This window comes from Nerophis ophidion, linkage group LG27, assembly GCF_033978795.1.
Source record: "Nerophis ophidion isolate RoL-2023_Sa linkage group LG27, RoL_Noph_v1.0, whole genome shotgun sequence".
Classification (NCBI taxonomy): domain Eukaryota; kingdom Metazoa; phylum Chordata; class Actinopteri; order Syngnathiformes; family Syngnathidae; genus Nerophis; species Nerophis ophidion.
In genome coordinates this window covers 4,877,773-4,902,772 of record NC_084637.1, presented here as the reverse complement: position 1 = coordinate 4,902,772, position 25,000 = coordinate 4,877,773, and the positions used below count along the sequence as shown (strand labels likewise).

Genomic DNA, 25,000 nt, shown 5'->3' with positions numbered 1-25,000 from the left:
ATTTTTCATTTCCAAACCATAAACAAAATAATATAAGGATTTTTAAAATGTATTTTACTTTTAGGGTCCCGGGGACCATAAAGGGTCTAAGTTATTAAAATGTTAAAAATAAGTCACATTTTTATAATTATTTTTTTTAATTAATGCTTACAGTAAAGTAAATCTCTATATCAACTTTAAAAAAAAAAAAAGGTTTTATGGCTTTTCTGTCAAAAACATCTTTTTTTTTTTAATAGTAAAACTGAAATATGCAGTATTTAGTAATTAGAGCCCTAAAAGATCAATAATGTAGGAACCCATCCATCCATCCATTTTCTACCGCTTATTCCCTTTTGGGGTCGCGGGGGGCGCTGGCGCCTATCTCAGCTACAATCGGGCAGAAGGCGGGGTACACCCTGGACAAGTCGCCACCTCATCGCAGGGCCAACACAGATAGACAGACAACACTCACACTCACATTCACACGCTAGGGCACGGTGGCGGAGGGGTTAGTGCGTCTGCCTCACAATACGGAGGTCCTGCAGTTCTGGGTTCAAATCCAGGCTCGGGATCTTTCTGTGTGGAGTTTGCATGTTCTCCCCATGAATGCGTGGGTTCCCTCCGGGTACTCCGGCTTCCTCCCACCTCCAAAGACATGCACCTGGGGATAGGCTCCTCCCACCTCCAACGACATGCACCTGGGGATAGGTTGATTGGCAACACTAAATTGGCCCTAGTGTGTGAATGTGAGTGTGAATGTTGTCTGTCTATCTGTGTTGGCCCTGTGATGAGGTGGCGACTTGTCCAGGGTGTACCCCGCCTTCCGCCCGATTGTAGCTGAGATAGGCGCCAGCGCCCCCCGCGACCCCAAAAGGGAATAAGCGGTAGAAAATGGAAGGATGGATGGATAATCATAGTGAAAAGATAAATAAAACACCACTAAATATATTTGGGATCCAAAAGGTGCCTCACTCAGAAAGTCATACATTTTTATTAGTTTTTTTTTTTAACTTTCAACACTTAAGTTACGAGATCAACTTCAGCTAAATCTGTCGATTTTACGTTTTACACTATTATTTTGTTTGTTTTATGCTTTTTTGTCAAAGAAAACCTAGTTTTTATATGGCAACTGTGCAATATATGCAATATTTACCACATAAAACATCTTAAAGCAGGGGTGTCAAACTCAAATACAGAGTGGGCCAAAATGTAAAACCGAACAAAGCCGCGGGCCAAGGTTGAACAAATGAACCTTTTAATAGGGACCCAAACAAGTTTTGCATTAAATATTGAACAAGCAAGGCTTATATAACTTTATAGTCACATACAAAATCGAGTGTCAAATTACAATAATGAGTAAAAAATATCAATGGTATATCAAATAAAACTTAAATAAAAATTGGGGGAGCGGGGGTGTATATTGTAGCGTCCTGGAAGAGTTAGTGCTGCAAGGGGTTCTGGGTATTTCTTATGTTGAGTTTATGTTGTGCTACGGTGTGGACTTTCTCCCGAAATGTGTTTATCATTCTTGTTTGGTGTGGCTTCACAGTGTGGCACATATTTGTAAAAGCGTTAAAGTTGTTTATATGGCCACCCTCAGTGTGACCCTTATGGCTGTTGATCAAGTATGCCTTGCATTCACTTGTGTGTGTTAAAGCCGCATATATTATGTGACCGGCATGTTGTTTGTATGGCGGAAAAGCGGACGTGACGACAGGTTGTAGAGGACGCTAAAGGCAGTGCTTTCAAGGCACGCCCCCTATATTGTTGTCCGGGTGGGAATCGGGAGAAATTCGGAAGAATGGTTGCCCCGGGAGATTTTCGGGAGGAGCACTGAACTTTGGGAGTCTCCCGGGAAAATGAGGCATCGCCGCTGTTTAATACCGGCGGGCCAGCTCTTATCTTAATTTGATATTACCTCAAGGGCCAAATGAAATTACACGGCGGGCCAAGTTTGGCCCGCGGGCCAGAGTTTGACACCCATGTCTTAAAGGGAAATTTTTGAACTAATTGGAACTTTGAAAATAATTCATTATAACATGGATTGGTCATTATTTTTTGTTTTGAACAATGGCAAAAAAAATCAAAAATAAATAATTGATTGATTGAAACTTGTAATGAAGTACTCTGGAATGCCCTCCCGGTAACAGTTCGAGATGCTACCTCAGTAGAAGCATTTAAGTCTCACCTTAAAACTCATTTGTATACTCTAGCCTTTAAATAGACCTCCTTTTTAGACCAGTTGATCTGCCGCTTCTTTTCTTTTTTCTCCTATGTTCCCCCCTCCCTTGTGGAGGGGGTCCGGTCCGATGACCATGGATGAAGTACTGGCTGTCCAGAGTCGAGACCCAGGATGGACCGCTCGTCGGGACCCAGGATGGACCGCTCGCCTGTATCGGCTGGGGACATCTCTACGCTGCTGATCCGCCTCCGCTTGAGATGGTTTCCTGTGGACGGGACTCTCGCTGCTGTCTTGGATCCGCTTGAACTGAACTCTCGCGGCTGTGTTGGAGCCACTATGGATTGAACTTTCACAGTATCATGTTAGACCCGCTCGACATCCATTGCTTTCGGTCCCCTAGAGGGGGGGGGTGTTGCCCACATCTGAGGTCCTCTCCAAGGTTTCTCATAGTCAGCATTGTCACTGGCGTCCCACTGGATGTGAATTCTCCCTGCCCACTGGGTGTGAGTTTTCCTTGCCCTTTTGTGGGTTCTTCCGAGGATGTTGTAGTCGTAATGATTTGTGCAGTCCTTTGAGACATTTGTGATTTGGGGCTATAGAAATAAACATTGATTGATTGATTGATTTACAGTGTTTTACTTTAATTTTATGGTTTTCGTTTGGCAGCCGTAGCTGCCAGTAGATGACTGGTTTTTTACACAATTTTTTATGTACTTCAGATTAAGTTCCAACGGGCACAAATGTTGACAGTGTGGTGTTGTCCCAAATACGTTGCTGTCTTTGTGCATTTCATAGAACTCACTCTCAAAATATTTATCCGCTTTGTCTCCTTCAGACCCGCCAACCTTCAAAAAATGTTAACACGTGTGGAGTGTAAAAATGCTTATATGTTGGCAAGTCTGCCAGTTTTTCTTTGATACTTTTTTAATTCTGATGAACACTTGAGTTGGTCTCTTTTGATTCGCTACATACAAAGATGGCCATGATTGAGAGTCCTCCATGTGTGGTGTGTCGTGAACGTGACGTCACCGAGGTAACACACCCGCCATTTTCATTTTCACATTACAAACACCGGGTCTCAGCTCTGTTATTTTCCGTTTTTTCAACTATTTTTTGGAACCTTGGAGACATCATGCCTCGTCGGTGTGTTGTCGGAGGGTGTAACAACACTAACAGGGAGGGATTCAAGTTGCACCACTGGCCCGAAGATGCCAAAGTGTCTGCCGCCAGACCCCCATTGAATGTGCTGGAGTGTCTCCACATTTTACATGGCACAGAGATGTATGGATAACCTGCAGATGCATTTGCAACCATTAAGTCAACGAAATCACAAAGGTGAGTTTTGTTGATGTTGTTGACTTATGTGCTAATCAGACATATTTGGTCACGGCATGACTGCCAGCTAATCGATGCTAACATGCTAGGCTAATCGATGCTAACGTGCTATTTACGCTAGCTGTATGTACATTTGAAACAAGATACCCACATTTAATGCGAAGCAAACACTTACCAATCGACGGATTTAAGTTGCTCCAGTGTCACAAGATGCGAAAGTCCTGATCGTTTGGTCCGCACATTTTACCGGCGATGCTAATAAGGCAGCCATGCTATGGGCCACTTCATTAGGTACACCCACGCTATGGCCGAATAGCGTCAATAGCTATTCGCTCAATAGCTTCAATTTATTCTTCAATTTCGTTTTCGCAATCTGCCTCCCTACTCCGACCATCTGTTTCAATACATGCGTAATCTGTTGAAATCCGAGTCTGAATCCGAGCTAATGTCGCTATATCTTGCTGTGGTAACCGCCATGTTTTTTGTTTTGGCAGCACTGTATGACGTCACAGGGAAATGGATAGTGGTTTCGAAGATTGCGAAAATAAGGCACTTTAGAGCTTTATTTAGGGATATTCCGGGACCGGTAAAATTTTGAAAAAAACTTCAAAAAACACAACAAGCCACTGGGAACTGATTTTTATTGTTTTTAACCCTTTTGAAATTGTGATAATGTTCCCCTTTAAGAACCACTGCATTATGTTTTCTAACTTCCATAAGTCTTGAACAATACAACATATTTCAATGGTTGGAATCTGCGCTTTTGCATATTTCAGTGACTAGTTTTGTCCTGATACCAATATTATTTTGCTACGTTTCTAAATAAAGGGGACCAGAAAACTTTGCATTATTGGCTTTATTTGAACAAAAAAATCTTAGGGTGTGGCAGACCGGTACTTTTCAGAGGCGGTATGGTACCGTATATGATTCATTAGTATTGCGGTACTATACTAATACCCGTATACCGTACAACCCTACTAGTTACTATGGTGATATACGTCGCAGCAGGTCAGACGAGGTACCAAGAAGTGTGGGTGGGGAGCGTTTCCACAGAGTGTTTCCAGAGCCTTAAATGTGTGTCAGGGACAGATGTGGAAGATTTTTACAAGAAAGTTCTGAAGCTCAGTGATGTATCACTTATGTCAGATGTTTTGGGTTTTTATACCCTTCATGTTCATATTTCGCTGTTTGTTGCATTTGGCTTGATTGTAAAATGTCGTTGAGAGGGACTGTTGTCAATATTCAGGGTTTTATCGTTCATAGAAAAAAACATTAATTCTGTTCTTAAGGTGGTCTGTCATAACATTTTTAGCATTCAATCAGACTTTATTGTGAGGTTATGTATTATTTTTCCTAAAAATATATATACCGGCCCCCAGACACATTTTTTTCTCTAAATTTGGCCCCCCGAGGTGAAATAATTGCCCAGGCCTGATTTATATAGTGTTGTTTGCTTTTATTTAATTATTATTTTTCTGGTTAGATCCTGATCTTGGTGCTATAGCTTTTTTTCATCTTTCTGCCTGCTTTGTTACTCCATCCCAGCTGTGGCCTTTTGGCCTCGTCAAACTTTTTATTCCTGATACACCCGTCATTAGTTTTTTTCTCTGTGCTTTTTTTATTTATTAGTTTTTTTAGTATTTCTTGGATTTTATGATTTCTAGTATTATTGATTTGTACTTCATGAATCGTTTAGCTCTGTGAGCAGTCATTAACATTCATTCTTAGTTCAGAAAAAGAACAAAAATAGATTTAACTTAAATTAAACTTAATATACATCACTTTATACACTTCCTAAAGAGGCACTTGTTAGCAACAGGAGGGTTTAAGAGTCATAAAGGGTGGACTGACGCCACAGGAAGTTGAGATACTGTAATTCCGCTCAGTCAACAAGTACTTTTGGTGCTACATCGCCTACTTGTGACTCCATCTGCCTCTGGCCTTTGTTGCAGTTTGTAGGCTTTGGGGAGGCGGGGCTTTGTTGTGTTGGCAGTCCGGGGGCGGGTGTGGCGCCACCATGGCCGTGGTCTCTGTGTGTTGCTTGCTCATCAGGAACCTGACGATAAAGAGAGCAAACAATTGACAGTCGCCATCATAAAAGGTGTGGACACAAGCTTCCGTGTCACCCATAAAAAATGTTAAACTGAAAAAATCTGCAGATTTTGAGTTTATGAGTATGCAGAAACACACCCTAATTCAGTGGTTCTCAAATGGGTACCCCTGGGAGATTTTTTTAAATATTCTAAAAATAGGCACAATTCAAAAATCCTTTATAAATATATTTATTGAATAATACTTCAACAAAATAAGTTCATAAAGTGTGAAAAGAAATGCAACAATGCAATATTCAGTGTTGACAGCTAGATTTTAAGGGACATGTTCCATAAATATTGATGTTAAAGATTTATTTTTTTGTGAAGAAATGTGAAGTGAAGTGAATTATAGTTATATAGCACTTTTTCTCTAGTGACTCAAAGCGCTTTACATGGTGAAACCCAATATCTAAGTTACATTCAAACCAGTGTGGGTGGCACTGGGAGCAGGTGGGTAAAGTGTCTTGCCCAAGGACACAACGGCAGTGACTAGGATGGCGGAAGCGGGAATCGAACCTGCAACCCTCAAGTTGCTGGCACGGCCACTCTACCAACTGAGCTGAACCGCCGAGCTAAAAATGTTTAGAATGAAGTTGATGAATCCGGATGGATCTCCATTACAATTCCCAAAGAGGGCACTTTAAGTTGGTTTACTTCTATGTGTAGAAATCATTATTTGTAATTAAATCACTTGTTTATTTTTCAACAAGTTTTTAGTTATTAGTATATCTTTTTTTCCAAATGGTTCAAGAAAAACCTCTACAAATGAGCAATATTTTGCACTGTTATCAGAGGTGGGTAGTAACACGCTACATTTACTCTGTTACATCTACTTGAGTAACTTTTGGGATAAATTGTACTTCCAAGAGTAATTTTAATGCAACATACTCTTACTTTTACTTGAGTATATTTATAGAGAAGAAACTATACTTTTACTCCGCTCCGTTTATCTACATTCAGATCGCTACTCGCTACTGATTTTTATCGATCTGTTAATGCACGCTTTGTTTGTTTTGGTTTGTCAGACAGACCTTCAAAGTAGGATCTATCACATGCCTGCGTTTCACCAATCAAATGCAGTCACCGGTGACGTTTGACTCCGTTTCACCAATCAAACAGAGCCAGGCGGTCACATGATTTAACTGCACTTTTTTTTATAAACCTTTATTTATACATTTCAACCTTTACAAAGAGTTGAAAATAATAAAGTAAGTACAAAAACAGTACAAAAGAGTATAAAACCATACAAAACAGCACCAGGGGTTGTAAATTCAAAGTAACTAAAGTAGAATGCAAAAAATATATATATAAAATAAACAAAGTGCAAAGCCATAGTGAAGTGAAGTGAAGTGAATTTTATTTATATAGCACTTTTCTCTAGTGACTCAAAGCACTTTTACATAGTGAAACCCAATATCTAAGTTACATTTAAACCAGTGTGGGTGGCACTGGGAGCAGGTGGGTAAAGTGTCTTGCCCAAGGACACAACGGCAGTGACTAGGATGGCGGAGGCGGGAATCGAACCTGCAACCCTCAAGTTGCTGGCACGGCCGCTCTACCAACCGAGCTATGTCGCCTCACTCAAACTCAGTAAATAACTTAAATTTGGAACACAGCATCATCGTTTTCACAGCTTTTTGCTTGTTAGAGGTAGAGTGTTTTAATGTAGAGTTGTAAATCTTTTTTAAAGGCACAAAAAACAGTATTGAGAAACTTACATTTATGAATATAAAACTTAGCCAATATATTATACTATTGGCTAAGGTTGCAAAGGAAAAATTCATTCTCAAATTTTTTTTCAATACAGTGTAAAACTAAATATATATTATTTAATATATACTATTGTTTTAGTTGCTTAAGAGATATTCCTGGCTCTGAATTTGATCATTGCTATTTTTATGTTTTTGTGCATTACTTGTTGCCGTCATCATTAAACAAACAGGTTACTCATCAGTTACTCAGTACTTGAGTAGTTTTTTCACAACATACTTTTTAGTTTTACTCAAGTAAATATTTGGGTGACTACTCCTTACTTTTACTTGAGTAATACATCTCTAAAGTAACAGTACTCTTACTTGAGTACAATTTCTGGCTACTCTACCCACCTCTGATTGTTATACAATTCAATAAATCAGAAACTGATGACATAGTGCTGTATTTTACTTCTTTATCTCTTTTTTTCAACCAAAAATGCTTTGCTCTGATTAAGGGGAACTTGAATTAAAAAGATGTTCACACATCACTGAAAAAAGTGTGAGAACCGCTGCCCTAATTCACATATTATAGGCAGATGTGGTACCTTTCCATTATTCTCACCTCTTTCCACGAACGGAGCAACCGCTTGTATAGCAGAGGAGGAAGCAAAAAGTCAGGAGATTGAAATCAACACCGAAAATAGGAAGTTATGTTCGAAACTGCTTGTAAACCACAGCTCAAAAACTAATCCCCGTTTTTTCGACGCGGCCACAATGATTACTTCTTCTGACACTGACCTGGTTCCTCTGTAGCAGCTGAGTCTCCTGCGGCAGCTTGCCACTCTTCACCATGGTGAGCATCTCTCTGATCTGGACAATGGCGAAGGCGATGGTGACCCAGGGGGCGCCGGAGAGCACCCAGGCTGGCCGGGCAACATCCTCTTGTTCCTCTTGGTACTTGGTCTTTTTCAGAGTAACAGGGGCAACCTGGCGGGTGAGGCTGGTGCCCTGGCTCTCTACCAAGTCAATGGTGGCAATGGGAACAGGGCTTGAGGGGACTGGAATATTCTCTGCCAGCATTTTGTCCTCTTAGGAAAGCAAGAAATTACACAATACAAATGACCAAAATTACTCAAAGTGCACTCTTTGACATGCTTCAAAAATCACCAAACTGGACACACACATCAGAACGGGCAAAAATTGCGATCTAATCAAAAAACCTAAACCCAAAACTCAAAATTGCGCTTTAGCGCCTCCTAGGAATAAAACACAGACAAAACTGCTCCTAGGAAAAAAACACAGACAAAACTGCCTGTAACTTCCAGTAAGAATGTCATAAATACATGAAACAAAAACCTCTATGTAGGTCTCACTTAGACCTACATTTCATATATTGACAAGTCCAAGCAAAAATCAACAGGAAGTTTGCAATTCCCCCTTCAAAACAAAAGCGGTCACTTTTTTTCAAACATTATCTCCTCTGAGCGCGTTTGTTGTGTCGGCTTCAAACTACCACAGGAGGGAGATTAAACCCTTCTGATTAAAAGTTGATGAACATTTTAATTACTGCTACGGTTTTGATTTTATCAGCCTTCAAAGAAACCCATTTCAAAGATGGCCGCCGCGCGTAGACACACTGAGGGAGACTTTTCTTTTTCTTTTTTTCCGTACTGTCTGTTGCTGGTGCGCACGCACCAACAATCGTGAGGGAGGGGCTGTGATCGTCTATACCAAGATGGCTGCCAGGTGCTGTAGCTAAGCCGGTATGTTATAAAGTTGTCGTTTGCCTGCATATCGTAAAAACAACCGTCCAACATTTTACAACTAATTGTAAACTTATAGGGCCGAGTTGCGACGAATGAGTGTGTTGATGTTAAGATATTACGCCGAGGTGGTAAGTCTACCTGTTTGCTAATAGTAGCTACTAGCCGTACCCATGTATTTTCAATGGGCGGTTAGAATCGGGTTTTAATCCTGTTTCCTTCTGTTTCTGCTCTGATTGAATTTATTTGTATTTCGAGTCTTTATTTTGGGTACTTACATAGGGTGCCTGACTGTTGCGGCGTTTTAAAGCCATCTGCACTTTTTATGCGCCTAGATGGTAGGTCTATCTGTCTGCTAATAGTAGCTACTAGCCGTACCCATGTATTTTCAATGGGCGGTTAGCATCTGGTTTTTCTAACATATATCTTTCAGTAGACACGTTATGGAAGGTAAAAACTACAACATTTATAATAATAAGTAGTGTATAGTTCTAACTTATATCTGTCAGTAGACATGTTATGGAAGGTAAAACCTACAAAATAATACAAAGTAGTGTGTTGTTCTAACTTATATCTGGGAAGCCCAGACTTCCCTCTCCTCAGCCACTTCCATATATACTAGGTCCCGTCCATCGCTGCTTGCAACTTTAATTTTAAATTACCTTTCAAATGTCTATTCTTGGTGTTGGGTTTTATCAAATAAATTTCCCCCCAAAATGAGACTTATACTCCAGTACGACTTATAAATGTTTTTTCCCTTCTTTATTATGCATTTTCGGCAGGTGCGACTTATACTTTGGAGTGACTTATACTCCGAAAAATACGGTAGTGTTGATCGTGTGAGGCAGTGCAAGTTAAACAATAAAAAAAAAATACAAATAACAGTTTGAAATGGTCCAGGTTATCGGAGACTGTTATTACTAATGGACAGGTGTCGCGGTGTGACTGCAGCCAGGCACGTAAGAAAACCCTCGTCTCCATGGCAACGTCTCTGTCACTTTCACTCATTTGCCGCTTTTCCACTAATGCAGGGGTAGGCAACCTAGAACGCTGAAAGAGCCATTTTGGACCCAAATAACACAACGGTGTCAAGCACCATTCATATAAAACTCACGGGCCGCACTAACACTAAACTTTCAGATTCAGGTGGGGGCCGCAAAATAACGTCTGAGACCCCTGATTTACACACTTAAATATCCACTGATAGACTCCAAACATCCCAGAATAAGCTAGTCCGGTTACTTTTAGACCTCCACCCCAGATCACACCTCAATCCAACCCACTTCTCCAAAATGGGCTGGCTCAGGGTGGAGGACAGAGTAAAACAACTTGCACTGAGCCTAGTCTATAAAATCCGCTACACCTCCCTGATACCGAAGTACATGTCAAACTACTTCCTTAACGTAAATGACCACCATAACCACAACACCAGGGGGAGCTCCACAAACCACGTTAAACCCAGATTCCGATCTAACAAAGGTCTTAACTCATTCTCTTTCTATGCCACATCAATGTGGAATGCACTCCCAACAGGTATAAAAGTAAGTGCATCTCTATATTCCTTCAATACCGCTCTAAAACAACACCTCCAGGCAACTTCAACACTTTACTAATACCCTCCTCCATTCACATCCCATCTCCCCGGATTATAAACAACTCACATGTACTTCTAATGTATATACTTGTTCTTATGCTATGTGAACTCACTATGTTCTCTGCTGGCTGTACATATCCTACTAAATAAGACCTACACTGTTTCAATGTCCACATTTCTCTGTTGATGCAATTGTTGATGACTGAAGTTCTGATATCAACCAAAGCTCCTCATCCCACCCCCCGGATTGTAAATAATTCAATGTACTTACTATGATGATTAACTTGTGTGATGACTGTATTATCTTGATAGTATATATTTGTACCATGAATTGATTAAACAAGTTGAAAAACTTATTGGGGTGTTACCATTTAGTGGTCAATTGTACGGAATATGTACTGTACTGTGCAATCTAGTAATAAAAGTATCAATCAAGCTGGTGCTGTACCCACCATCTCCCTCTGTTTCACGTGTCAGACACTGGATGAGGGTGAAGATGAGGAGAATGACCAAGGAGGCCATGCCAATCCCGCGAAATGTAACATCAGCACCTATAAAGTGAACAAAAGATAACATTTACTAGTTGTCTCGACACTTCTTGGACTAGATGATGTTCGGTCCTTGCCAAAATCTAATAGGATATACTTCAGCTAACCTGTAGTGTAGAAAAGACAGTCAATGAGACAAACAATTAACCATGAACAGACAAAGAAAAACACAAAAAAGGTAAACACTTGGGACCTTCTTGCTAGGGGGAAGCAGTGCTAACCACAGGACAAGAGCTGAATGAATCCGAGTCTCATACCGAAGTAACCAACCAGCAACCCCCCAACCATGGCCCCACAGCCACGGCCCAGCCCGAGGTGAAGGCCCTGTAGGATGCCCTGCGCCGACGTCCTTAGATCTGGTGGGACGGCAGCGCTCAAGAAAGAGATGCAAGCGGCCCAAACAGAGGCGTGCGTCACACCTGCAAGACAAACAAGTCTGCCAGTTACTAACTGTAACAATTCAAAGGCGTTGTGGGTAAAATGATGATTAATGACAACCAGTCTGTATTATGCTGCTGATTCTGATACCAATCATCCATGAGTGATATCGGCCGATACCAATACCGAACACCAATTAATTTATGGTGAGTGCTATGGGGAGTTTAAAGATAGCCACACAATATTTAAATTTATTTTTCTTTCCCCTTATATGTGATATGTTCAGCCTCATCAACCAGTGATAATGTTACTTGATAACGATACTTAACTCTTGTGTGGCGTTCGGATCTGTTGGACCCGTTTTAATTTTTTATCAAAATAAAAATGATACAATTAATTTTTCAAACTGAGACTCACTGACTTTGGCTCATTTTCTGTGAAGAACATATATCAGAATACATATTTTATGACCACACACCGTACACGCCCCCTACACATTTCTATTACATATAAGATGTCCGGGTCCACTGGACCCGGGGCTAATAGAAGTGTGGAAATTGATGTTCTGTGTACCACACGCAACCACACAGCAGGCCCTGGACCGTAGGAGGACAGAGTGTAGGTACACAGAACATCAGAGGGTCAAATGTGCGAGAAAATGAGAGCAGACAGTGTTGACAAACAATGTTGCAACCTTGTGTGGGAACCGCAGGTGCACAAACACAAAATAATTCCTGTGGGATGCAGAAACTGGCAGAGAAATTTGCCGTGCAACGTTCATATTGTTGTTACTCAGCCAGCGCTTGTGGGTCTGATGGACCCCTTTGCATTTTGTGGCTTTTAATGCATCACAATCAAACACTTTTATGTTAAAATACTGAACAGTTGTTTACCTTATCCCAATAAACATCTGGCTGAGTAACAACAATATGAACATTACACAAAGGTTAAGACACGTAGAAATGCAGTTTATTTGCATATTAATCTTTTTAGCTTAGAGAAGTGGCTTCACACGTGTTTGGAAACAAATAATCAGCTGCTACATCAGGGGTTGGCAAACTTTTTGGCTGAGGTGCTACAATGGCTTTTGAAATTTGACAGACAGGCCGGGTGAGCACAGGTTCAAAGTATATCAAATTTGTTAGAACTAGGAGTCGGCTTCTCAAACATGGACTATTTTAACCCAAATGCATCTATATTCAACAATATCATAATCATCCATCCATCCATCCATTTTCTACCGCTTATTCCCTTTTGGGGTCGCGGGGGGCGCTGGCGCCTATCTCAGCTACAATCGGGCGGAAGGCGGGGTACACCCTGGACAAGTCGCCACCTCATCGCAGGGCCAACACAGATAGACAACATTCACACTCACATTCACACACTAGGGCCAATTTAGTGTTGCCAATCAACCTATCCCCAGGTGCATGTCTTTGGAGGTGGGAGGAAGCCGGAGTACCCGGAGGGAACCCACGCATTCACGGGGAGAACATGCAAACTCCACACAGAAAGATCCCGATCCTGGATTTGAACCCAGGACTGCAGGACCTTTGTATTGTGAGGCAGACGCACTAACCCCTCTGCCACCGTGAAGCCAATATCATAATCAAAGAAACATAAATATGGTGTAAAAGGCTTAACACTTACAGTCTTCATTAGTGGGAGCAGTGTTACTAATCACAACATTTTTGCCAGTGCCTCAAAGTCCAGTATCAGTTTTGTTGTGGCAAAACAGATTCTCAATTCTGTTTTTTGGTGGGCCGGATTAAAAGGGTAGCCCGCGGGCAGCAGTTTGCCCACCCTGTACTAGATGCTTGTCAGCCAGGGGGCTAAAAATAAACAGTGTCAGCCATAAAATGCATTAATTGGCGAACACATTGATTTTCAAAAAAAAAATCGGGCGATACCGATCGATGGCAGATTGATCGGCACATCCCTCATAAATATTATATTTGCTCAGCTTTCTTTTGATTTGCATTTAATTACTGCATATAATTGACATTAATCAAAACCTTGTCAAAAGACATGAAACTATATGCTCAGCACAAAAGTAAATATTTATAATTTGAACATAAAACAACATGCTGTAAAGCAGGGGTAGGGAACCTATGGCTCTTGAGGCCAAATCTGGCTCTTTTCATGACTGCTCTCAGATAAACCTTTGCAGACATTGATAAGTAATGAATAATTCCGCTGGTAATCACAGTGTTAAAAATAACGTTCAAAATATAAAACATTTCAATCAATCCATCCGTTTTTCTACCGCAACTGTTCAAAAAAATCGCATTAAAGGATAAGACTTATTTTATTTATTATTGGTTTGCTTCAGAATAACAATGTCATTAAAAAGAAAAAGAGACTTACTAGACTCTAAAAATGTTGGTCTTACTTAAAAATGCACGCATTTAGTTGTATTCAGTGTTAAAAAAAATATTCTATGGGTCTAACTGAAATACTTTTTAAGATATTTGGCTTTCATGGCTCTCTCAGCCAAAAAAGTTCCCAACCCCTGCTGTAAAGGTAATCAGTTCATTAAACCGGTCAAGCTTCTAAAAAAGGCTGGAGTCAAGTTTATCAACTCAAAAATAGTTATTCAGGTTTATCAACACAAATATAGTCATTCATTTATATCAAACTGCTGCAAGAAAAATGAGGTACTCAATAAATGATTAAACAATTCAAGATAATAATTTGAAATTAAGCAGGACGGTGGAACAGGGGTTAGTGCATCTGCCTCACAATACGAAGGTCCTGAGCTCGGGATCTTTCTGTGTGGAGTTTGCATGTTCTCCCCGTGACTGCGTGGGTTCCCTCCGGCTACTCCGGCTTCCTCCCACTTCCAAAGACATGCACCTGGGGATAGGCTCCTCCCACTTCCAAAGACATGCACCTGGGGATAGGCCCCTCCCACTTCCAAAAACATGCACCTGGGGATAGGCTCCTACCACCTCCAAAGACACGCACCTGGGGATAGGCCCCTCCCACCTCCAACGACATGCACCTGGGGATAGGCTCCTCCCACTTTCAAAGACATGCACCTGGGGATAGGCTCCTACCACATCCAAAGACATGCACCTGGGGATAGGCTCCTCCCACCTCCAAAGACATGCACCTGGGGATAGGCCCCTCCCACCTCCAAAGACATGCACCTGGGGATAGGCTCCTCCCACCTCAAAATCCATGCACCTGGGGATAGGCTCCTCCCACCTCCAAAGTCATGCACCTGGGGATAGGCCCCTCCCACCTCCAAAGACATGCACCTAGGGATAGGCCCCTCCCACCTCCAAAGACATGCACCTGGGGATAGACCCCTACCACCTCCAAAGACATGCACCTAGGGATAGGCCCCTCCCACCTCCAAAGACATGCACCTGGGGATAGACCCCTACCACCTCCAAAGACATGCACCTGGGGATAGGCCCCTCCCACCTCAAAAGACATGCACCTGGGGATAGTCTCCTCCCACCTCCAAAGACATGCACCTGGGGATAGGCCCCTCCCACCTCAAAAGACATGCACCTGGGGATAGACCCCTACCACCTCCAAAGACATGCACCTGGGGATAGGCCCCTCCCACCTCCAAAGACATGCACCTGGGGATAGACCCCTACCACCTCCAAAGACATGCACCTGGGGATAGGCCCCTCCCACCTCAAAAGACATGCACCTGGGGATAGTCTCCTCCCACCTCCAAAGACATGCACCTGGGGATAGGCTCCTCCCACCTCAAAATCCATTCACCTGGGGATAGGCTCCTACCACTTCCAAAGACATGCACCTGGGGATAGGCCCCTCCCACCTCAAAATCCATTCACCTGGGGATAGGCTCCTACCACTTCCAAAGACATGCACCTGAGGATAGGCCCCTCCCACCTCAAAAGACATGCACCTGGGGATAGGCTCCTACCACTTCCAAAGACATGCACCTGGGGATAGGCTCCTCCCACCTCAAAATCCATTCACCTGGGGATAGGCTCCTACCACTTCCAAAGACATGCACCTGAGGATAGGCCCCTCCCACCTCAAAATCCATTCACCTGGGGATAGGCTCCTACCACTTCCAAAGACATGCACCTGGGGATAGGCTCCTACCACTTCCAAAGACATGCACCCCTCCCACCTCCAAAGGCATGCACCTGGGGATAGGCTCCTCCCACCTCCAAAGACATGCACATGGGGATAGGCTCCTACCACTTCCAAAGACATGCACCTGGGGATAGGCTCCTCCCACCTCAAAATCCATTCACCTGGGGATAGGCTCCTCCCACCTCCAAAGACATGCACCTGGGGATAGGCTCCTACCACTTCCAAAGACATGCACCTGGGGATAGGCCCCTCCCACCTCCAAAGCCACGCACCTGGGGATAGGCTCCTACCACCTCCAGAGACATGCACCTGGGGAAAAGCTCCTCCCACCTCCAAAGACATGCACCTGGGGATAGGCCCCTCCCACCTCCAAAGACATGCACCTAGGGATAGGCCCCTCCCACCTCCAAAGCCATGCACCTGGGGATAGGCTCCTACCACCTCCAACGACATGCACCTGGGGATAGGCTCCTCCCACCTCCAAAGACATGCACCTGGGGATAGGCTCCTCCCACCTCCAAAGACATGCACCTGGGTATAGGCTCCTCCCACCTCCAAAGACATGCACCTGGGGATAGGCCCCTCCCACCTCCAAAGACATGCACCTGGGGATAGGCTCCTCCCACCTCCAAAAACATGCACCTGGGGATCGGTTGATTGGCAACACTAAATTGGCCCTAGTGTGTGAATGTGGTCTATCTGTGTTGGCCCTGCAATGAGGTGGCGACTTGTCCAGGGTGTACCCTGCCTTCTGCCTGAATGCAGCTGAGATATGCTCCAGCGACCCCAAAAGGGACAAGCGGTAGAAAAATGGATGGATGGATGGAATTGGAAATTAATTACCAATTAACATTTAGTTTAAAATACATTTTAAATACAATTTAAGCGCGAATAATATTACAACTTCATGATGACTTTTATGGGTGCAAAACAGACACAGTAGTCCAGTAGTACACCCTAGGGGGCGCTCCACTATCAATCAATCAATCAATGTACTAACAGACAGTAGACATTTAATAGCTACTAACTTTTTACATAGTCTCTACTTTTTAACTTCTCGGCACAGCTTAGGAGCCATCTGCTCTCCTGGGTCCTAAAGTCTGCCACATTACCTTGAAGGACCTCCATGGGCAGCACGGTCCAGGCATTCTCCAGGTATGAGATGTAGAGGTAGCGTGCCGTGTTGCAAGCCAGGCCAATGTACAGCACCCTGTGGGCGAGACCACGTCCACATATTAGCATTTCGGTGACGTGTGCGTCAAAACAGTTAAAGCCATCATCCGACACTGACGAGGCAATCTAAACGTGACACACCCTGGGAACACAAATTCACAAACGGACTGAATCATTGCCTTAGCTCAGAACACACACACCAGGTGTTTGCAGTCACATTCTGTACATGTTCACACACCCACGACATGTAGGTGTGACCTTTGAAACTGCAGAGTAGAGCCTGAGGTAGGCAAGTTTGATTGTTAAATTGTTAACATTTGACTAATTCTTGTCAAGCTACGCATTCTTGTGGAGTTGTGCACCCCTGGCGCAACTTATTAACTAATTATACACCACGTTTTACACCGCTAATACACTTGTCTAAAGCAGGGATGCTCAAAGTTTTTACCTCCGAGGGCAAAAAAGCCGAGCAGACATACCGTACTTTAAGCGTGAAACAGAAAGATAAATAATAAAGTTCTTTATTTAGTGCAAATAACACGGATGGATGGCAACTAGTTAGCCTTGCGGACGTGACAACAACATCAATATATATATATTTTTTTATTACTTCCTACTATTTTTTACCTTAAATGCCTCCTTTGTCCAGCAACATATTACCTGAGTTTGTAAACATTAACAAAAAAATGGCAAAATAATTTTTGATAGCGAAAAATTTTGATTTAACCATTGTGGTTTTGACACGATACTATAGTACCTGGTATCATTACTGTCGATATTTGTACTGAGCCGCCCACTTTTATTTATAAGCTCTCGCTCAGCGGTTAGGGCAAATTAATGCGGCCCGTTGAGCTTTTCAATCTGGCCCGCCGGACATTCCCTATAATTTATTTGAGATCTTTAAGATGGAAAGTGTAGCTGCTATTATGATGTGCAGTCATGTTTTCTAACTACCATAAATAAGTCTTGAACTATACAACATATCTGCGATGAGGTGGCGACTTGTCCAGGGTGTACCCCGCCTTCCGCCCGACTGTAGCTGAGATAGGCGCCAGCGCCCCCCGCGACCCCAAAAGGGAATAAGCGGTAGAAAATGGATGGATGGATGGATACAACATATTTCAATGCTTGGAATCTGCATGATATTTTAGTGACTAGTGTTGTCCTGATACCAATATTATTTTGATACTTTTCGGTACTTTGATACGTTTCTAAATCAATCAATCAATCAATCAATGTTTACTTATATAGCCCTAAATCACTAGTGTCTCAAAGGGCTGCACAAATCACTACGACATCCTCGGTAGGCCCACATAAGGGCAAGGAAAACTCACACCCAGTGGGACGTCGGTGACAATGATGACTATGAGAACCTTGGAGAGGAGGAAAGCAATGGATGTCGAGCGGGTCTAACATGATACTGTGAGAGTTCAATCCACGATGGATCCAACACAGTCGCGAGAGTCCAGTCCAAAGCGGATCCAACACAGCAGCGAGAGTCCCGTTCACAGCGGAGCCAGCAGGAAACCATCACAAGCGGAGGCGGATCAGCAGCGCAGAGATGTCCCCAGCCGATACACAGGCAAGCAGTACATGGTCACCGGATCGGACCGGACCCCCTCCACAAGGGAGAGTGGGACATAGAAGAAAAAGAAAAGAAACGGCAGATCAACTGGTCTAAAAAGGGAGTCTATTTAAAGGCTAGAGTATACAAATGAGTTTTAAGGTGAGACTTAAATGCTTCTACTGAGGTGGCATCTCGAACTGTTACCGGGAGGGCATTCCAGAGTACTGGAGCCCGAACGGAAAACGGTCTAAATAAAGGGGACCAGAAAAAAAACTGCATTATTGGCATTATTTTAACAAAAAATCTTAAGAGTGCGGCGGACCGGTACTTTTCAGAGGTGGTATGGTACCGTGTATGATTCATTATTTTGCGGTGCTATACTAATACCTGTATACAGTACAACACTACTAGTAATTATGGTGATCTACGTCACAGCAGGTCAGACTAGGTACCAAGCAGTGTGGGTGGGGAGCGTTTCCACAGAGTGTTTCTTTCCAGAGCCTGAAATGTGGGTGTCAGGGACAGACGTAGGAGATTTTTTACAAGAAAGTTCAAAAGCTTAGTGATATATTGTTTTTTTTTACCCTTCAAGTTCATATTCCGCTGTGTTTGTTGCATTTTGCTTGATTGTAAAATGTCGATTGAGCGGGGATGTGAGGTTCATATGTTCTCAATATTCAGGGTTTTATCCTTCATAGAAAAAAATTAAATTCCATTCCGTTTTTAAGGCGGTCATAACATTTTTAGCATTTTATCAGACTTTATTGTGAGGTTTTGTATTAGTTTTCCTAAAAATATATATACCGGCCCCCAGACACATTTTTTTCTCTAAATTTGGCCCCAGAGTCAAAATAATTGCCCAGGCCTGTCCTACGGTGTGTAGTGAAGTGAAGTGAAGTGAATTATATTTATATAGCGCTTTTCTCTAGTGACTCAAAGCGCTTTACATAGTGAAACCCAACATCTAAGTAACATTTAAACCAGTGTGGGTGGCACTGGGAGCAGGTGGGTAAAGTGTCTTGCCCAAGGACACAACGGCAGTGACTAGAATAGCGGAAGCGGGAATCGAACCTGCAACCCTCAAGTTGCTGGCACGGCCACTCTACCAACCGAGCTATGCCGCCCCATAGCATGTTTAGCTATTTCTCATCCTCCAGTAATAATGATACATGTGAAGTGAAATTTATATACATAGCGCTTTTCTCGAGCGACTCAAAACGCTTTACATAGTGCGGGGGTCGTTAACCCGTGGCTCTTTAGCGCCGCCCTAGTGGCTCTCTGGAGCTTTTTCAAAAATGTATGAAAAATGGAAAAAGATGAGGGCAAAAAATAATTTTTTGTTTTAATATGGTTTCTGTAGGACAAACATGACACGAACCTCCCTAATTGTTATAAAGCACACAGTTTGTATTAAACATGCTTCACTGATTCGAGTATTTGGCAAGCGCCGTTTTGTCCTACTAATTTCAGCGGTCCTTTAACTTAGTTTGTTTACATGTACAACTTTCTCCGACTTCCTAAGACGTGTTTTATGCCACTTCTTTTTCTGCCTCATTTTGTCCACCAAACTTTTAACGTTGTGCGTGAATGCACAAAGGTGAGTTTTGTTGACGTTATTAACTTGTGTGGAGTGCTAATCAGACATATTTGGTCACTGCATGACTGCAAGCTAATCGATGCTAACATGCTATTTAGGCTAGCTGTATGTACATATTGCATCATTATGCCTCATTTGTAGCTATATTTGAGCTCATTTGGTTTCCTTTAAGTCCTCTTAATTCAATTTATATCTCATGACACACTATCTGTATGTAATATGGCTTTTATCTTTTTGCGGCTCCAGACATATTTTTGTATTTTCGGTCCAATATGGCTCTTTCAACATTTTAGGTTGCCGACCCCTGACATAGTGGAACTCATTATCGAAGTGAATTGATTTACGTGGACCCCGACTTAAACAAGTTGAAAAACTTATTCGGGTGCTACCATTTAGTGGTCAATTGTACGGAATATGTACTGAACTGTGCAATCTACTAATAAAAGTTTCAATCAATCAATCAAAAAGTTCAATTTAAGCCAGTATGGGTGCCACTGGGAGCAGGTGGGTAAAGTGTCTTGCCCAAGAACACAACAACTGTGACTAGGATGACGAAAGCGGGGATCAAACCTGGAACTCTCAAGTTGCTAGCAATGCTGCTCAACCAACCGAACCACGCCGTCCCAAAAAACCAATTTATTTGCCGTCGTGGAGTCGAGGATCACTGACTTGGAAACAGCTTTGCGCGGTGGAAGACATTAGCCTCCAACAAAAATGCTACATTGCGTTGAGGACGCGTTTGTTCGCTTGTCGCTGTCAAAGTTGTGGGACACAGCTACAATGAGCCATCAACATGCATTATTACAATATAACAATAGTATTAAAAGCTTTATCGTTGGCCAAATGTATATAATTTATACCAAATATCTAGGGGTGTAACGGTACACAAAAATGTTGGTTCGGTACGTACCTCGGTTTAGAGGTCACAATTTGGTTCATTTTCGGTACAGTAAGAAAACAACAAACTACACATTTTTTGGTTACTTATTTACCAAATTGGTAAACAATGGCATAACATACATATACACACAGGGTCCATTGCCAAGTTAATGTGGTCAACATGTATAAAATAAAAAGTAAATAAGATAAGGCTCAGATTGGTTTCTTTACAAAACTTTTCAACATATGAAGTGCTTTTTTTGATTTATTGATTGATTGATTGAGACTTTTATTAGTAGATTGCACAGTACAGTACATATTCCGTACAATTGACCACTGAATGCAAACACCCCAATAAGTTTTTCAACTTGTTTAAGTCGGGGTCCACGCTCATCAACACCCCCCCCAGCCTGGCTAACTTGGCAGTAAGAGGATATATGGGCTTATTATTCTTCCACCATAGAAGTGGGTCAAAATCTAGTTTTTAATGCAATACAGCAACCCCCTGCAACCCTTAACTGGACAAGCGGTAGGAAATGGATGGATGGATGGTCTTAAATCTGTTGCTATAAAAACATATGGGGCGGCATGGCGTAGTGGGTGGAGCGGCCGTGCCAGAAACCTGAGGGTTGCAGGTTCGCTTCCCACCTATTGACATCCAAATCTCCGCCGTTGTGTCCTTGGGCAGGACACTTCACCCTTTGCCCCCGGTGCCGCTCACACTGGTGAATGAATGATCGGTGGTGGTCAGAGTGGCCGTAGGCGCAAACTGGCAGCCACGCTTCCGTCAGTCTACCCCAGGGCAGCTGTGGCTACTGATGTAGCTTACCACCACCAGGTGTGAATGAATGATGGGTTCCCACTTCACTGTGAGTGCTTTGAGTATCTAACAATAGAAAAGTGTGATATAAATCTAATCCATTATTATTATTAGTATATGTTATTGCTTCAGCCCTGCCTGACTCGCCGAGGAGAGGCTGCTTGACTGCGGTGGTACGGCTTCACAGGAGTTAGCATGTTTGACGTGTTGGCAGAAGCATACCCTACTGCTGCTGAACAATGTCAGCAAACCTCCAACCTCCATTGTTGTATCGCACGGCGCAGCCAAAGTGTCCCAAAATGGGTGATGTTAATGAGGCAGGAGGGTCTTCCAGCTCTGGCTTTTGCACATTGTCCTAGCCCGGTCGCTGCTAGCCTGCCGTGTGTTGTGCCTCGCTCTGCATTGTTTACGCAACCTGCGGTGCGCTACCTAATATGTCCGTGTGGAAACTTGTTCCGTACACCTCCGAACCGAACCGAAACAGTTTTATACAAATATATGTACCGTTACACCCCTACAAATATCGTATTGCGCAACCCTAACCTTCATTATTGCAAGACATCTGTCAATTGACAATGGTCTTCTAGACTGGTTTAAATAAAGGAGCAGTACGTTGCAATATGTTAAAGATCTCTCACCTGATGTGTCCCACCAGCTCAATGAACTTGTGACTGGTGAAGTAGGCGGCAAGCTCCGAGACGTGACTCAAGACGGAGCAGACGCCGAACAGCGTGTATGTGCCATGCAGGTCCGCCAGGTGCCAGTACAAGAAGCTGAAGACAAAGCCGTAGCCAAACCCCATGAACCACGCCACAAATAGAACCGAACTGTAGCGCACGCTGCACAACAGCCTTAGAAGGTCACTGTAGTGGAACTCCGGACCGACGGCGGTGCTGCTGGTGCTTGGGTCCACCTCGGGTGTTCCCTCTGCCCCTCCCTCGGGCACCTCTCGCAGATAGTCACCACCTTTCTCGAAATAGAACTGTGTGGCAACAACGAAAGCGGCACCCATCAGCACACCGAAGACGATGAAGGCAATCTGATAGTTGCGGAGGCGGAATTCGGGCACGACGCAGCCAACGTTGTCGATGACCACCGAGATGTGCGTGTGGTCGATCCAAATGCCCACCAGCAGCATGGCGAGCCCCCAGCCCAGAGAACCCCACATCCTCTGCAACCCGTAGCGGTCGCGGGCCTTGCCCAAGTACTGCAGTGTGACGGTGTCCACAATGGTGACAGCCGGAGCGCTGAAAAACTCGCCAACGATGATGACGAGCAGAATAATCAGGAAAATGTTCTCCTTTTGGATGTTGTCGTAGATGATCTGGTACTCCTTGGTACTGGTGGGAACAGGGACAGGGGTTGTTGTGGTGCCGTCGGTGGTGTTAATAGAGAGCGATGTGTCATCGATGCTTCTTTGGAATATGGAGATCGGGAAATTGGGAAGCCAGCTGCGGCGAACCCGGCTAGTGGAGTTGTTGTCCAGCGTGAAGTTCCCTGGAGTGGTTTGAGTGGGCGCCACCGTCACATCAGCTCCCTTCTCCACACATTTCATGTCGGCCGGCTTCACAAAGCCGATGCCGCAGTTGAACACCAACCAGCAGAAAACCGAGAACAGCAGCACCGCCTTCCCCTTCTTAAAGCGGTCCGCCACCACCCCCCAGAAAGGAGCGCTGCAGAATTCTATGAAGTAACGGATGCCGACCAGGAGGCCGCTGCGACTGGCGGACATGCCCAGCTGCTTATAGTAGACGGCAAGCAGCGGGTGCAGTGAGCCGTAAGCGGCGTAGAAGAAGAAGTAGAAGACTTTGGAGATGAGGAGGTGACTGTTGACCCGCAGGCACATCCTCTGGCAACAGTTGAGAGAGTCAGGCGGCGAGTCCACGGGCGGCTCGGACAGGTCGGCGGCGGAGGGCGTGGCTGGAGGACTCCTCTGTTGCAGCGACAGCGAGGCGAAGGCTTCCGCCATTGCATTCTTGTTCTTTGGCTTCTCCTCATCGTCTGTTAGGATGGCAACCTTGTCGTCAGCTGGCATATCTGGAAACAATTACAGACCTTGAAATTCCCAGAGCAACCATGATTCACTAACACTTGAAAATGACTCAGTGTGTCGAACTTGAGTGGCGTTTACTTGCAAATCAACCAGCAATGGGACGAGTTTTTGAGACTCTACTTCTATGAGGCACAAGACATTAAAACATCCATCCATCTTCTTCCGCTTATCCGAGGTCGGGTCGCGGGGGTAGCAGCCTAAGCAGGGAAGCCCAGACTTCCCTCTCCCCAGCCACTTCGTCTAGCTCTTCCCGGGGGATCCCGAGGCGTTCCCAGGCCAGCCGGGAGACATAGTCTTCCCAACGTGTCCTGGGTCTTCCCCGAGGCCTCCTACCGGTTGGACTTCCCTAAACACATCCCTCGGGAGGCGTTCGGGTGGCATCCTGACCAGATGCCCGAACCACCTCATCTGGCTCCTCTCGATGTGAAGGAGCAGCGGCTTTACGTTGAGTTCCTCCCGGATGGCAGAGCTTCTCACCCTATCTCTAAGGGAGAGACCCGCCACACGGCGGAGGAAACTCATTTCGGCCACTTGTACCCGTGATCTTATCCTTTCGGTCATGACCCAAAGCTCATGACCATAGGTGAGGATGGGAACGTAGATCGACCGGTAAATTGAGAGCTTTGCCTTCCGGCTCAGCTCCTTCTTCACCACAACAGATCGGTACAACGTCCGCATTACTGAAGACGCCGCACCGATCCGCCTGTCGATCTCACGATCCACTCTTCCCCCACTCGTGAACAAGACTCCTAGGTACTTGAACTCCTCCACTTGGGGCAGGGTCTCCTCCCCAACCCGGAGGTGGGACTCCACCCTTTTCCGGGCGAGAACCATGGACTCGGATTTGGAGGTGCTGATTCTCATTCCGGCCGCTTCACACTCGGCTGCGAACCGATCCAGCGAGAGCTGAAGATCCCGGCCAGATGAAGCCAACAGGACCACATCGTCTGCAAAAAGCAGAGACCTAATCCTGCGGCCACCAAACCGGAACCCCTCAATGCCTTGACTGCGCCTAGAAATTCTGTCCATAAAAGTTATGAACAGTTATGAACATTAAAACAACGTTGATCATTTTTTTCAATTAGGTCCTGACGTTGAGCAGCTCAAACATAACATTGAAACAACACGCTTTTTGATGACGTCTATTCAAAGTCCGGTTGTGATGTTAATTTGGCCGTTGAAATTTGTTTTTTCCCCGACCACCAACATGGACCAATGTTGGACATCAATGTCTCAATTTACAAACACAACTATTTTGT

The 25,000-nt window shown here is 44.0% G+C and overlaps 1 protein-coding gene across 1 annotated transcript in view; it reads right to left on the bottom strand.

Annotated features, from left to right (window-relative positions):
• Positions 1 to 4,120: 4,120 nt before the first annotated feature.
• Positions 4,121 to 25,000, bottom strand: part of LOC133544419 (major facilitator superfamily domain-containing protein 6-like) — a 24,662-nt gene continuing 3,782 nt past the window's right edge. Inside the window, exons 2-7 of the mRNA XM_061889711.1 lie at positions 22,327 to 23,725; positions 16,765 to 16,862; positions 11,446 to 11,607; positions 11,093 to 11,191; positions 8,082 to 8,371; positions 4,121 to 5,552 (exon numbers count right to left, since the gene is read on the bottom strand). Coding sequence (XP_061745695.1) covers positions 5,379 to 5,552; positions 8,082 to 8,371; positions 11,093 to 11,191; positions 11,446 to 11,607; positions 16,765 to 16,862; positions 22,327 to 23,723 — 2,220 coding nt within the window. The 5' untranslated portion in view covers positions 23,724 to 23,725 and the 3' untranslated portion in view covers positions 4,121 to 5,378. The remainder of the gene's footprint in view (positions 5,553 to 8,081; positions 8,372 to 11,092; positions 11,192 to 11,445; positions 11,608 to 16,764; positions 16,863 to 22,326; positions 23,726 to 25,000) is intronic.